The sequence below is a fragment of the Heliangelus exortis genome, chromosome 3, assembly GCF_036169615.1.
Source record: "Heliangelus exortis chromosome 3, bHelExo1.hap1, whole genome shotgun sequence".
Lineage (NCBI taxonomy): Eukaryota > Metazoa > Chordata > Aves > Apodiformes > Trochilidae > Heliangelus > Heliangelus exortis.
Genome location: NC_092424.1, coordinates 11,574,069 through 11,587,178, shown reverse-complemented (window position 1 = coordinate 11,587,178; position 13,110 = coordinate 11,574,069). Strand labels below are relative to the sequence as shown.

Below are 13,110 nucleotides of genomic sequence, written 5' to 3'. Positions count from 1 at the left end.
TTTGCTCTCAAGAGCTGCAGACACTTGCCTATTTTCAGTCCCTTTCTTCCCACTGATATTTCTACTGGATTATTTTCTTCTAAACAATGGCAGCAGTAGCCTACCGCATCTCATGGTTTAAGGTTTTTACATGTTGCTGTGGCTGTCTGTAAATCAAAGAATGGCTTTCACTTGGTAATGGAGATTATGAATTTATTACCTAGACAGAAAAGTCTCCTTTTGTGGTTAAATTTTTAGAATACCTAACAAGATACAATTTCCCAGGCTGCTAGCCAATAATCTCTCAAGTTTATCTTTTTCCTTCCTTTATGCATTCTTGTCTTAACAAACGTTCTGCGGTTCTTTTTTTTTCCCTAGTCTTTTGGATAGGCTTCTTGAAACTGTAGTAGACCAAATGATATACATGAGAATATCCGAACTGCAAAATTATTCCATTTAATATTGTGTACTGGCTTGGAGATTTTGGACTTTGTAGTTGGCTCTTGCTTGATTTTCTGCAACTTTTAACAAGAGAAGCGTCCATAATCTTGCTGGGAAAACTCCAGAAGCAGCAATGATAAACAAGTTGTCTGTATAGACACAAATATTACTGTTTAATGGCAAATCCAAATCAAGGCCTAATTTGGGGTTTGAACAACATCCTCTCTTCCACCTTCAGCTGCTTATCAAGTCTCAGATTAGCTCACTGCTGTATTTTAGTGGGGAGAGAGAAAAGAAGGCTGGGTGCAGTGTTAGTGACCCATCCTCTTGTACCATGTGAGAGAAGGGTGGGTGAAGAGGAGTGGTGGTGGTGGTGCAGCCAGGCAGGTGGTGTGTCAGGGCTGGGATCTGTTTCCTCCTCTGATACTGGTTTGCTGGCTGGGACTGCCCTCCGTCTACTTTCCAAGTGATAAGCTCATCATCTTGGACTCCTTGGAAGAACATATTTAAATGACTGAGAAGCAAATGGAGGATCTTATCCTGCCAGAGCTGGCATACACTGTTAGGCCACCTGAGGAGTTTTGTGGCTTTTGCAGATGTGGTGCAGGACCTGTGCAGCTGGTGTGTCAGCTGGAGGGCAGGCAGGGTTCTCTCCATCACCTAATTGGCATTAGATGCCTGTGTTGAGAAAACCAAATTCCTCTCCAGATATTTTGAATGCTCTGTACATCTTGTACCCATTTCACTGAGACTTTCTTGGCCAGTCTCCGGAAAATGTGCCAGAGCTGCTAACTCTGCAGTCCTGCCCCATCCTTGCACCAGCTCAACCATTTTACTGTTCCCTCATTGAGCCAGCTCAGCTCAGTAAACTGGCAAGGAACTGACTTGTGTCTTTGAGCAAGACAGTATGTAATTACCAAGAAATATGATGAGGTTAAAGCTGATGTTCGTTACAATTCCATTCTCATTGTTTAAAATGTATAGAACCTCTTCATTGAAGCATATGTTATTGTTAAATGCAGAAGTAACAAAACTTAGGAAAAACACTTTTGTTCTTAAATCTTTCCCTGTCCCACATTCAAGAATAAAATGGAGATACTTGAAGTGTCTCAGAACAGTTGTTTCTTCTTTGCAATTAATGATTCACAATTATGTTGGATTATATCTAGCAATCAAGATAATAAAATCATCAGTTTTTGATTTAGTTTGTTTTCCTGGTTCTCAATAACCACCATGAGCGGTGGTTGTGGGGAGCTGAATTTAACTCCGGCACTTTAGACTGACTGGTAAAAATCTGTTCAGCATTTTATGTCAGCATTTGTTCAGAGGAGCAATGTTGAACTTAACTGATTTTTTTCAAGGGCTTTCTTTTTGGATCTGCTAAAAATGCATTTATTGTGAAATAATTGTGTCTTTATATATGATAGCTTATTGTTTGCCATTTATTTTTAGTGTGTAGCCAAGTCCTTTTTGCCTTTTTTTTTCCCCTGGAAAGCTTTACTTGTCTTTCATTATTGCAGAACTTGTGTTAAAGTAAGTAAGTTAGGCTGTGTTCCTCTCAGTGCTGCTAGGCACTTCTGTGCTATCTCTTAGGTGCCATGTCAGTGGTACTTGGAATACTCAGGAACCATGACTTGGTTGAATCAGGCCCAGTGTTGATGAATGAACCAGTAGGTATAGTTCAGATTTCAAATACCAAACCTCATTCCACAGCAGTGTGACTCAGAAGGGTGCTTTTCAGCTTTAAAATTGTGTAACTTAACTGGCATGCAGAGTTTTGGAGGTTTGCACAGAATGTATTACTGTGGGTGCAACATTAGTTGTTGCCTTTGTGGAATATGTCTGCCTTTGTTCTCATTGTGAATTGTCTGATCATTGTTAAATACACTTGCTCTAGAACAGCTTGTTATGTAAAGTGAGTGGGGTAATTTGATGTCTTCTGAAAATGCCAAACTAAATTTCTGATTTCTTCCTTTCCTTATGCCTTCCAAATTAATTATAAGTTTGGCATTTTTTTTATTAGATAGCAAACAATAAGGATGCACTGAGAAAGACTTGGAACCCCAAATTCACATTAAGAAGTCACTTTGATGGAATAAGAGGTCTTGCTTTTCATCCCGTTGAACCAGTCCTAATAACAGCTTCAGAGGATCATACATTAAAAATGTGGAATTTACAAAAAACAGCCCCAGCAAAAAAGTAAGATTTTTCTTTGCTTTGTTTCAAAAAACATTTTCATTTATGAAGAAAAATAAAAATTGTAGATGCCATTTTACTGAATCGCCCTTAGAGTTAATGAAAATTGTTCCTTGAATTTAAGAGTAGGAAAACAAGCTAATGGAAAACATTGGAGACTTTTAAAGGGTGCCAAAAAAAAAAAAGTCCATGTGTGTTTGTAAACGTGCTTTGGTTTTGAAAAATAATACCATTCACTTATTTTATATTTTCCTTGTAGACAGCATGGCAAATTAATTTACAGGTTAAAATACTTGGATGTGGCCTGTTAGTGTGCTTGCATGTGTATATAAATGCATAAAAATACATTTATATATATGCATATATATGTATACACATCTATGCATATACATGTCTACAGCTTTAAATTTTAACTGAAGGATGTTGCTAGGTTCCTTTGTACCCTTCTGTGTTGCTAGGGATATGCAGAAACCAGAGCAAATTCTTCATGGGGCTTATATGTTAAGGGAGTAGATAATACCTTTCAGGAAGGGTGGGCAGAGCCTGTGTCTACCCAGTCTATATAACAAGCACCAGATTGGTGCAGACCAGAGCAGCAGTTTGAGGTGTGGTTTTTAATTGCTTCAGTGTTGATATAAAACCAAGGTGTTGCAAACTCCTTTGCACTGGGAGGGACTGGAAACTTCATGATATATTCCATGTGATACTGATGGCCCTCCACTCCTCCCACACCTTTGATGTATTTACCTACTGGTTTGATGGGAGTGTGAGAGTTTGCACACTCTTGTGGACTCTGCCCTGAAGGACCTTAAACAAACCAACCAAACAAATCCTATCATATTTTGAAAGCATGCAAAGAATTCCTAGACATATGAAACATCGTGTTGGGAGCGGAAGTTGTGGGAGAAACACTTCAAAAACATAGCAGTAATTTTAAGAGTTAGCAAATCTGGAACATTTTCATAAAGCCTTATGTAAGCTCATATATATGTTAACATTTCCTTGTACTTCATTTAGGAGTGCTTCTCTTGATGTAGAGCCAATATATACCTTCAGAGCACATAAGTAAGTATTCCCTGAGAAACACTGTTATATTTTAAAAAATAGATGATTTTTAAACAGACATAGATGTTTTTTAAAAAGTCATTTCCACCTTGCCAGCTAGTGATTTCATGTGATGTTTTCTGTTCCCATGTTATTTAAAACATCTGCACATCTCCCTTCTGCGTAGTTATTTATGTCTGGATCTAGGTACACCACAGTTTTGAAAAGAAGAACCTGCAGATTACACAAATGCAGTTAGGTGTTCTTTTCATCATTGAAGCTTTTGCCTTTTTGTCAGAAATGTGCATCTTTAGAATGAAGCTGTTTGCAGTGAAATTAAATCAACTGAATTTATTTCATGAAAGAGCCTCAAATCTTTAAAAAAGAGAAAGAAAACACTTCATGCAATATCAAAAAGCCTGTAGTTTAGAAGTGTGGCACTTTTTGTATTTAATATGCAGAATGAGTAAATTGTCCTGATTATACATTACCAACTATTGTGGAGGATTGGGGTCTTTTGTTTTGTTCTGTGGGAAGTGGCATAGCCTATGCCAAGTTATCAGACTGTACCAGAATTTTTGTTACAGAGTGTGCAGAAAGTTAACTATGTCTAGCAGGAAAATGTGAAGATTCCATTGACATTGCTTTTCAAATAATAAAAATACTAATGTTTCTTTGGGGGGGGTTTCTTCCAGTGGACCAGTGCTGTGTGTGGTGATGAGCAGTAATGGTGAACAGTGTTACAGTGGGGGAACAGATGGCCTCATCCATGGCTGGAGTATAACCAACCCCAACATCGACCCCTATGACTCTTATGGTATGTTGCTGTCACACACACCAGTGTGTGTGTATAATATATATAGTGACATTAATCTAATGTGGCCACAGTAGTATCATTTATAGGTAATCCTGCTTTGAAAATTCAAAAGAGAACGTTGGATGTTCAATGACTTAATTTTTTGTTTTAATATTTACACTAGCTGATGAGAAGATAAAATGTATCATTTTCTTAAGAAAGGCCTTGATCTCATCACCCTTTTGAGAGACAACTAAGCTGAAAAAATGTAGAGCTGGACATGATATTTAGCAAGTACATCAAATGTGTATTTTCATGTTTTTCTTCAACAAAGCTTCATGGATCTGAGAAAAATAGGGGCTGTATAGTCTGTTAATGTTGTTTGCAAACAGCTGAAAAGGCCCAGTTCATAACATGTACCAGATCTGAACAGATGTCAATTTTATGCCTGTGTTTTAAAACAATTTGCACTTCACATACCTTCAGGTGACCTAAAAGCTGGCTTTTGGAAAAAAGGGATGGATGTGCCGGTAACAGTTGTTTCAGAGTGAATTTTAAAAGCAGAGTGTGCTTTACCAACTTTGATAGTGTCCCTTCTGTTGAAACATTGCTTTGCTTATTAATCTTAAACCATATAGCCCTGTATGCTGATGAAATTCAAGAAACTTCCTCCAAGAATGATTGAGACTTCTATGTTGATGTGAACTGATTGGCCTTGGGTGTTTTTATAGAGTAGCTTCTTGAGGGGGGTCCATAAACAGAGGCCAACATACAACTCTTGACTTAAATCACTTGTTTTTTGGGGTTTTTTTTTAATGTGGTTTGTTGTGTTTTATTCACAGATCCTTCTGTTCTAAGAGGTGCTTTTGTAGGCCATACAGATGCTGTTTGGGGTCTGGTTTATAGTGGAGCACACCAGCGTTTGCTGTCCTGTTCAGCAGACGGCACCATACGTCTATGGAAAGCTACAGAAATTTCTCCAGCTCTCAATATATTTAATGATAATCAAGGTACAGAAAATTGCCCCGCCTTAGCAGAGTCTTTTGTTCCTGATTTGGCCTTCTGTTCTATAGGCAGATAGATGCAGATGTATACATTAATAGGCAGGATGAACAAAGCTTTGGATTATGAGTTTATGCTGTATTTATGTGACCTTCTGTGCTGACAGTGTCAGCATGCAAAATTTGCACCCAGAAAACTTGGGGGTTTTTAAGCTCTGAATTTGCCCAGGTTAGTATTAACATTAATCCTGTGTTGTGTAAATTATTTTGCGACTTAAATTTCATTTCCTCTTACTTGGTGCAATGGAGGTATGTTTGAGAATTGCTCCTATAGTTAAAGAAAGGAAGGAAAAGGGGGGGGAAAGTAGGAAAAAAAGGCAAAGTAGATTTCTATCAAGTCGCAGTTCCAGATACAGCATCTTAGTAAACCTATTTTCTTGATAGGCGTATCTGAAAAACAGGTTTAAAATAGTGATCACACAGGGCAATCTATTTTGATTGGCATAATGTAGATTTTTAAAATGTTACATTTTGTAATTTATGGCTCTTTTGATATTTAGTGCTTTGCGGTTGAGTTTTCTCATTGTTTGTTGGCTTTCTTAATACCAACTAAACCTTATGAAAATGTTCTCTTCATTGCTTTTAAGAAATGGGAATCCCTTCATCAGTAGATCTTGTGAGCAGTGACCCAAGCCTTATGGTAGCATCATTTAACAGTGGACACACGAGCATTTTTAACATGGAGACACGACAACAAATTCTTACCCTGGAGTCCACTGTGGATACTTGTAGGTATCACAGAAACAAAACAAAAATATGTTACAATTTCATTATTTCCTCCTTACTGTAATTCAGTAATGTTCCTTTAAGAAAGACTGTCATATAGCAACCTCTTTAGTATTTTAGTTATGTAATAGTACTATAAAGCTTAGATGTATTTTTAAAAAGATATTTCTACAGAAGTAGGTAAGAGGAAAATGTATCACTTGAAATGTCCTACCACCACCACTTAGGGACTCCACTGTTCAGTATAAGCATCACTCCTCACTCAGCTTGGCATTTTAAAACTCTGAGGATAGTTGGCTGTGATGCAGTCTCAAAGGGTTTTAGTTATTTTAAGGGAGTTTAATTTGAGTGTAGTTTTTCCTTAGTTTACACTTTCATCATTTTTAAGTGTCCCGTGGATGCTGACACTATTTGTCAGTTCAGATTTTTATAGAAATATGTAGATTGAAGACTTTACGACCTTAGTAGCAAGTGTTCCTATTGTAGTGTTCTATTTTGTGTAGTAAGAACTTTCATAGATGATGTGTTCTTTGACAGTAGTCTAATGAAATATGGTCAACTCCCACATGAAAGAAGGTAATAGTTTTTTCATGTTTCTATGCCTCCCAAGACCACTCTTGCAGTACTCTGCATCACAGCAGTGTCTAGATTTCTAACCAAGATCTCATACTTTCTTTGGGGTGTGTATATGATATTTCAAGATTCTTGAAGGCTAGGAAAATGGCTCTCCTATGACCTTGTTTTCTTGGAAATATACCACCAGCAGTGTTAATTCTCTCACACTGACTGTATGCTATGAAGAAAGCTTTGCTTGACAAGCACAGGAGTGCAGAGATGGGGAAGCACAGAAAAGGTATTTTCACTTGGTTTTTGGCTTCACATTCTTGCCTGATGAGCCCATCCAAACCATGGCCAAAAGTTGGACCTTATATGTTTGTGTTTACACTCATGCATATGGTTTATGTATGTGTAATTCAGAAAGTATTTTAGAGTAAACCACATAACATGATGTGCTAGCTCAGAGATTCCATTATGTACAGGTAAGAATTATTTTGCAGATAAGATTCAGTACGTATTTGTTTCTTAGTAGCAATTTTTCAAAGATCTTAGGAATTTACATGTCTTGATATGTTTGGGTTTTTTCTTAGCAGTCAGTTCCTCCTGTCAGATAAACAGAGTCATCAGCCATCCAACTCTACCAATTAGTATCACTGCTCATGAAGACAGACATATCAAGTTCTACGACAACAATACAGGTATTCATCTTTTCAGCAGATTCTAGTCATAGTTGTTGTGTAACATAAAACATGAACAGAATTTCATTATGATTAATATTATTCACATGGTTGGTGAGGGATGCAAAGAACTGGATATCATCTGAATCAGAAATCCCTCATCACTACTAGAGCCCAAAAATTGCCATCCCACCTGAAATTTTATTGCCATGGTGATAAGGAACATACATCATTCTCTGTTCTTTTACAATACCTCATGTGTGGGGGTTCTCAATATTTGACATAAAAGGTTGTTTTTTCAAAATCTTCCTGTGCTTATTCTCATGCTGCTTCTGTTGTATTGTCTGTGTTGAACTGAGGACAGAAAGCTCTGACACTCCTTCAGTGCTTCCAAGCCCTCTGCCTGATGGCTTGGGGGTAGAAGTTTACTTGTAGGCATTATTGTCAGTGTGATCCACTGCATTCATACAAATCTACCACTTCTACAGAAACAGCTGGACAGCTTACATTACTTGTTCTAATTTGTAATGAGAGTCACACTGAAATGTGAAACTATAAACTTCTTAGATTTTAAATGCCTTTTTGATAGGAATGGTAGTATTAATCTGGTATTCTGACTTTGAATCTTTATAATCTTTGTGAATTCTCTGCTTTTAGGTCACACTGTCTTAAAAGTCAAATTGAGATATTTCAGTGTTCTTGTTGATTTTAAATTTGCTAGTCTCCAGATGTATGTTTAGAGCAAACAGCCACTATTTTTCATGTTTTATTATCTTCCATGACAGCAAACTCCACATTTTACCCATGATTTCTTATTTTTAACACGAAATCATTACTATAATTATAATAAGCTGTAATAGAAAATCAATTATCTCAAAATTGACTAAAATTATCCTATATTTTTATTTGGCTTATATTAATTGCTTGTTAGTATACTCAGCTTCTGACCTCCTTTCCAGTCACTTGGTTCACTTAGGGGGGAAATACTTAAAATGTGCAGTGATTACAGATCCATGGTGGTTTTGCAGAGGTAAAACAAAGGTTGATATTGGTACAGGGGCTCTCCTGAGACTGTAAACATTAAAAGAATGACTTCTTGCATAATTTTACTGCTCAGTCATGTTACAAGGTTTTGTATGTCTAACATGAGGTGTGGTAGGGTTCAGGCAGTGAATACAGATAACAAAGTGAGTTGCAGAAAATAACCTAAATAATTTTTTTCTTTCAAAGGAAAACTGATTCACTCCATGGTAGCTCATTTAGATGCAGTTACAAGTTTAGCTGTTGATCCCAATGGCCTGTATTTGATGTCTGGCAGTAAGTACATTCAGATTTCATTTTCTTTTTTTTTCATAGTGGTGGCAGACATAAGAATTATAAAGAAAACTGTTTCCCCTCTTTTAGGTCACGATTGTTCAATTCGCTTGTGGAATCTTGAAAGCAAGACTTGCATCCAAGAATTCACTGCTCATCGCAAAAAATTTGATGAGTCCATTCATGATGTGGCATTCCACCCCTCCAAATGCTACATTGCCAGTGCAGGAGCAGATGCCCTGGCTAAAGTGTTTGTATGACAGAGTGTTTTCCTTTCAACTCTAGCTTTGTATATATTTAACCAGCTGCACAAAAGAGAAGAAGAGGGCATGAGTCTTCTTATCCTGCCCTGTAATCCAGAGAATGTTTGTAAGTGTTTAGTTTTGCAGGTTGCTGTTTTCTAAATTGAAATTTGTTCTAGTTTCTGTGAGCTCAGCTGGTGCTGAGAGCTTGGAAACTCTCAGTTTCAAATAGTTAAAAAACAAAAGAAATGCTTTTATTTCAGAGGGTTTGAAATTTCGTCCAGGCAGGCCTTGGGTGAAACTAGGTCTATGTATTCTATATTAATAAAATGAGTATTGGAAAGAAGGGGTCTAATTGCATCAGGGAGTAGAAGAGAGAAACTTCCTAAGATAGTTCTCATTGTAGAAGCTCATGAGCTCAATGAGCTTTGAGAATGAATGGAATCTTAATGTACTTAAACTTAAATCACCTGGTAAAAGTGACAGTTCATGTACTCATTGATGTGTCATGTGAGAGGCACTTTGTCATCCCCTTGGTGTTAATAAAAGTAGATCTTTTTCAGAGAGCAGTAGCAGATAGTTAAACTCAGCCACCAGGCTGCTAGCCTAAGATAAATACAATTAAATGAGAGCAAATTACTAACATAAATTAAAATGCATTAAAGGTTGTTGTTTTGGGTTTTTTTTACATCTTCTGTGTTATACAGTAAGTATTTAGTTTGCAAAAAAAAATTATGTATCTTTTGAAGACTGTATTTACATGTGGCTAGAAGCTGAGCCTGTAGTGTAGTCCCGATTAACAACAGACTGAAGCAGTCTGTATATACTGTAGTAGCAGATTTAACTTATTCAGATTTGTAATGCTGTTTAATCTTGGAGACCTGGCACAGGAAATTATCACAAAGATATCCAAATAAGCTGTCTTACAATTTAAATATCAGACATTCATCTCCTCTTTCTGTTCCTGCTAAAAAGGGTATAGTTCTGGGCATTAAGGGTACAGTCAAATAGTTCTTTTGAAGATTAATCCTATACCAGATGCTTTGTATGAGTCCTACTGTAGTGGAATAGGTGGGAACTATGCCAAGTTCCATGAACTTGGGAGGTTCTGCTACTTCTGGAAGTATTTCCCAGCTTAATCATTTGTGGAACTTTTTAACTCATCACTTCACTGGGTGTATTGTACCTTTGATTAGGTTACCTGAAGAATGAGTCCTTCTTGTATTTATTCAGCAGACATGTTTATCTATTCAGAGCTTCTCTGTTGATTTAAATGACAAATAATTTTTAATCCGGTCTTTTAGTCTTTTTTTCCCTTCTTAAATGAATGACAAATTTGAATGACAAATTATTTTTAATCCGGTCTTTTAGTCTTTTTTTCCCTTCTTAAATGAAGGTGAGTGAACTCTGTTTTAGAGTGAATCATCATCATGAGTTGTTACTGCTTAAAAGCCTGAAATTGGTGTTGTCCTCTATTGGGAATGGAGGAAAATTCCTACCGGAGAGAATTTCTAGGGTTGATGTAAGTAGGAAAGAACCCAGTGCAACTCTTCCACATACCAGCCTGAATTTAAGACTGGAAACTGATAAATAAATCTTTACCTTTGAACTGACACTTTTTCAAAAAGGAATCAATGGTGTCAACATAGTGTCTGACTGTGCTGTTTTAGAATGGCATTTGGGTATGGGGCCACATTTGAAGCTGAATTCAGAGTTTAAATCAACTATGTTATTTAGAATAAAGAATTGACCTGTGCTGTTTGAGCCTGCAATACATTATATTTACTGCTAAAATATCTTGGAATATCTCTTATTGCTCAGAATATTCAAATATGTCACTTGATGATATCGATATGCAATATATTTCCATAGATAATATTAGAAATTTTACCATGAAACAGATGATTACGATAGTAATTCAGATTATTTAGTTTTTATAAAGTGTTTTGGTTATGATGGAAAGGGGGAAACTTGGCTGCAAAACTGAGCATTCAACTTTGTGAGAGTTCTGTGTACTTGACTCATATTCTTTCAGTGTCATTATTTTATTTCTTTTTGAAGAGGAAATTACAAAGATTTATTTGAAAAATTCTAAAAGTTATGTATATTATATATGTATATATATTGTAAACATGTATTAAATGTGTCTAGTAAGGGAAGACTCCATGGGTGCATTTTAATGTTTTAGTATTAAGAGTTCTCAGTTTGTGTATACAAAGGATAGGTGTGAGTATGAAATGAATGTTGTGCTTTTGCTTACACAATACAATATGTAGTTACAGTTGTTCAAATTGCTGTACATAAAACTAATAGGCCAGCATGCTTGTTTTTAAAGACTGTCATTCTGATTACAATTGGAATGTAAGAAGTGGCTGTTCAAATGTGAATTGAAAGATGTTTCCTTCTCACTATTGAACTCTTGCTCAAACTGAAAAGTGATATTTTTAAAAGCTGGCAATAGCTAGAGGATGAGGTGCCTTTTAAAACAAAACAAAACAAATGTAGCCTTACAGAGGTTGTGGAGTATATATATTTTTGTGCTGGTCTTCATAATTGATGTCAATGTCTTTTTACTGTACTTGCTCACATACTTTTAGGACTGCAGGGTATTGTGCATGAGCCTGTCAGATCTTCTGAACATCATCATAGGAGTTAGGGATGAAAAAATTGTTTAGGTTATCTAGTCCATCTGCTTGCTAAAGCAGGGTTGTAGACTTGTGTGTTTTAGTATTGTCTTGGCCAGTGAGGTTTTATATGTATGTTCTAAACAATTAGGCTTCCTTCTAAAGATTATTTCAAGGATTATGTCTCACTGACAGGAGGATTTACGTGATGTTTAGTAGTTCTTTTTTGTAACTTCATGATGGTATTCCAAGCCATGTTTTGTGCCATTTTATGTCTGCCTCATCATCTCTGTAATCTGGAACCTGCATGCATGCACTGGTTCTGTCTCTGTATTTCCATTCCTTTCCACTTTCTTTAAGCTAATTTTTGGTCTGCTCTTTTTACACAACTTTTTCTTGTTTTCAGCTTTTTAGGTCAGTTCTCCATATTGTGGTGCCCACACTACCATTCCACATGCATGATTTGATGGTCAGCTGTTTGTGTGGCTTTTTTCTCTCTAATGTGATGCTTTTGTGTAGGGATACCAAACTTTTGGCCTTGTGGCTAGTGTCTCACATGCTCAAATCAGTTATATTTTTCTTTATTTCTGATTACTCTTTTAAATAACTTTGAGTATTGTTGCTTCTCAAGTTTCTTCTTCACCTTCAGTGTGCTGTTATCCTTCATTTGCAGCTAGATACTGAATTACTGTTTCATGATTATCCTGGATTTTATAGACTTTGGGCTTCAGATCTCTGAGGGCACTAAATATATTTTATTTTCCTTTTATGTGTAGTTCTTCCTGCTTCAGTGGAATTGGTAACTTTCATGAATGTGATATATAAATCTATTGAAAATATAAGCAAAACTGGACCTAAGGCTTATTCGTGCAAAAAACATTTTTGTGCAACATCAGTATATGACAATTTACCATTACTGTTTTTCCCATATCTAATTTAAATGATACATTTTTTAATAGGTAACTCATATTTTTTGTGTATGTTAGCCTGTGCTACTGATTTTGGTAAACTAACTAATCTAATGGGAGGATTTTCAGTCCTTCTGTATGTTGAAAATTGATCCACTAGATATAAATACTCTTAAGTTTTATTTCTAATTTACTTTACTATGCTGTTTGATTTCACATATTTGATTCAGTTACCAAAACACTTGCACAAAATTATTTGCAGGAGCCTGGAAGAAGCTTTAGATATAATTATATTGTGAAAAAGATTCTCTTTGCTCTTACAAAATCCTAGGGTCTGCATTTGGCTTTTGTGCCTCAAAGAGAAGACTTCTGACATACCACGTAAAAGATTATTTTACTGATAAGAAAACCACATGATGAGTACTTTGGGATCTCATCCATCTTTATTTTGATAAAATATGTTCTTTATCAAGAAGTCTGTGGAACTATATGCCATGTACTGTAGGTTATTTGCAGACTGTAAGTTTTCAAATGTTAGGTTAAA

At 36.2% G+C, this 13,110-nt stretch overlaps 1 protein-coding gene across 6 annotated transcripts in view; it reads left to right on the top strand.

The window, feature by feature from the left end:
- Positions 1-9,283, top strand: part of STRN (striatin) — a 56,670-nt gene extending 47,387 nt beyond the window's left edge. For 4 of the 6 annotated variants that reach the window (XM_071739171.1, XM_071739170.1, XM_071739168.1 and 1 more), the window contains 8 exons: positions 2,444-2,619; positions 3,634-3,681; positions 4,356-4,477; positions 5,299-5,466; positions 6,105-6,245; positions 7,392-7,499; positions 8,709-8,795; positions 8,883-9,283. In XM_071739171.1, coding sequence (XP_071595272.1) covers positions 2,444-2,619; positions 3,634-3,681; positions 4,356-4,477; positions 5,299-5,466; positions 6,105-6,245; positions 7,392-7,499; positions 8,709-8,795; positions 8,883-9,052 — 1,020 coding nt within the window. In that variant the 3' untranslated portion in view covers positions 9,053-9,283. The remainder of the gene's footprint in view (positions 1-2,443; positions 2,620-3,633; positions 3,682-4,355; positions 4,478-5,298; positions 5,467-6,104; positions 6,246-7,391; positions 7,500-8,708; positions 8,796-8,882) is intronic. The other 2 variants (XM_071739169.1, XM_071739166.1) reach the window with 1 other exon arrangement.
- The last annotated feature ends 3,827 nt before the right edge of the window (positions 9,284-13,110 follow it).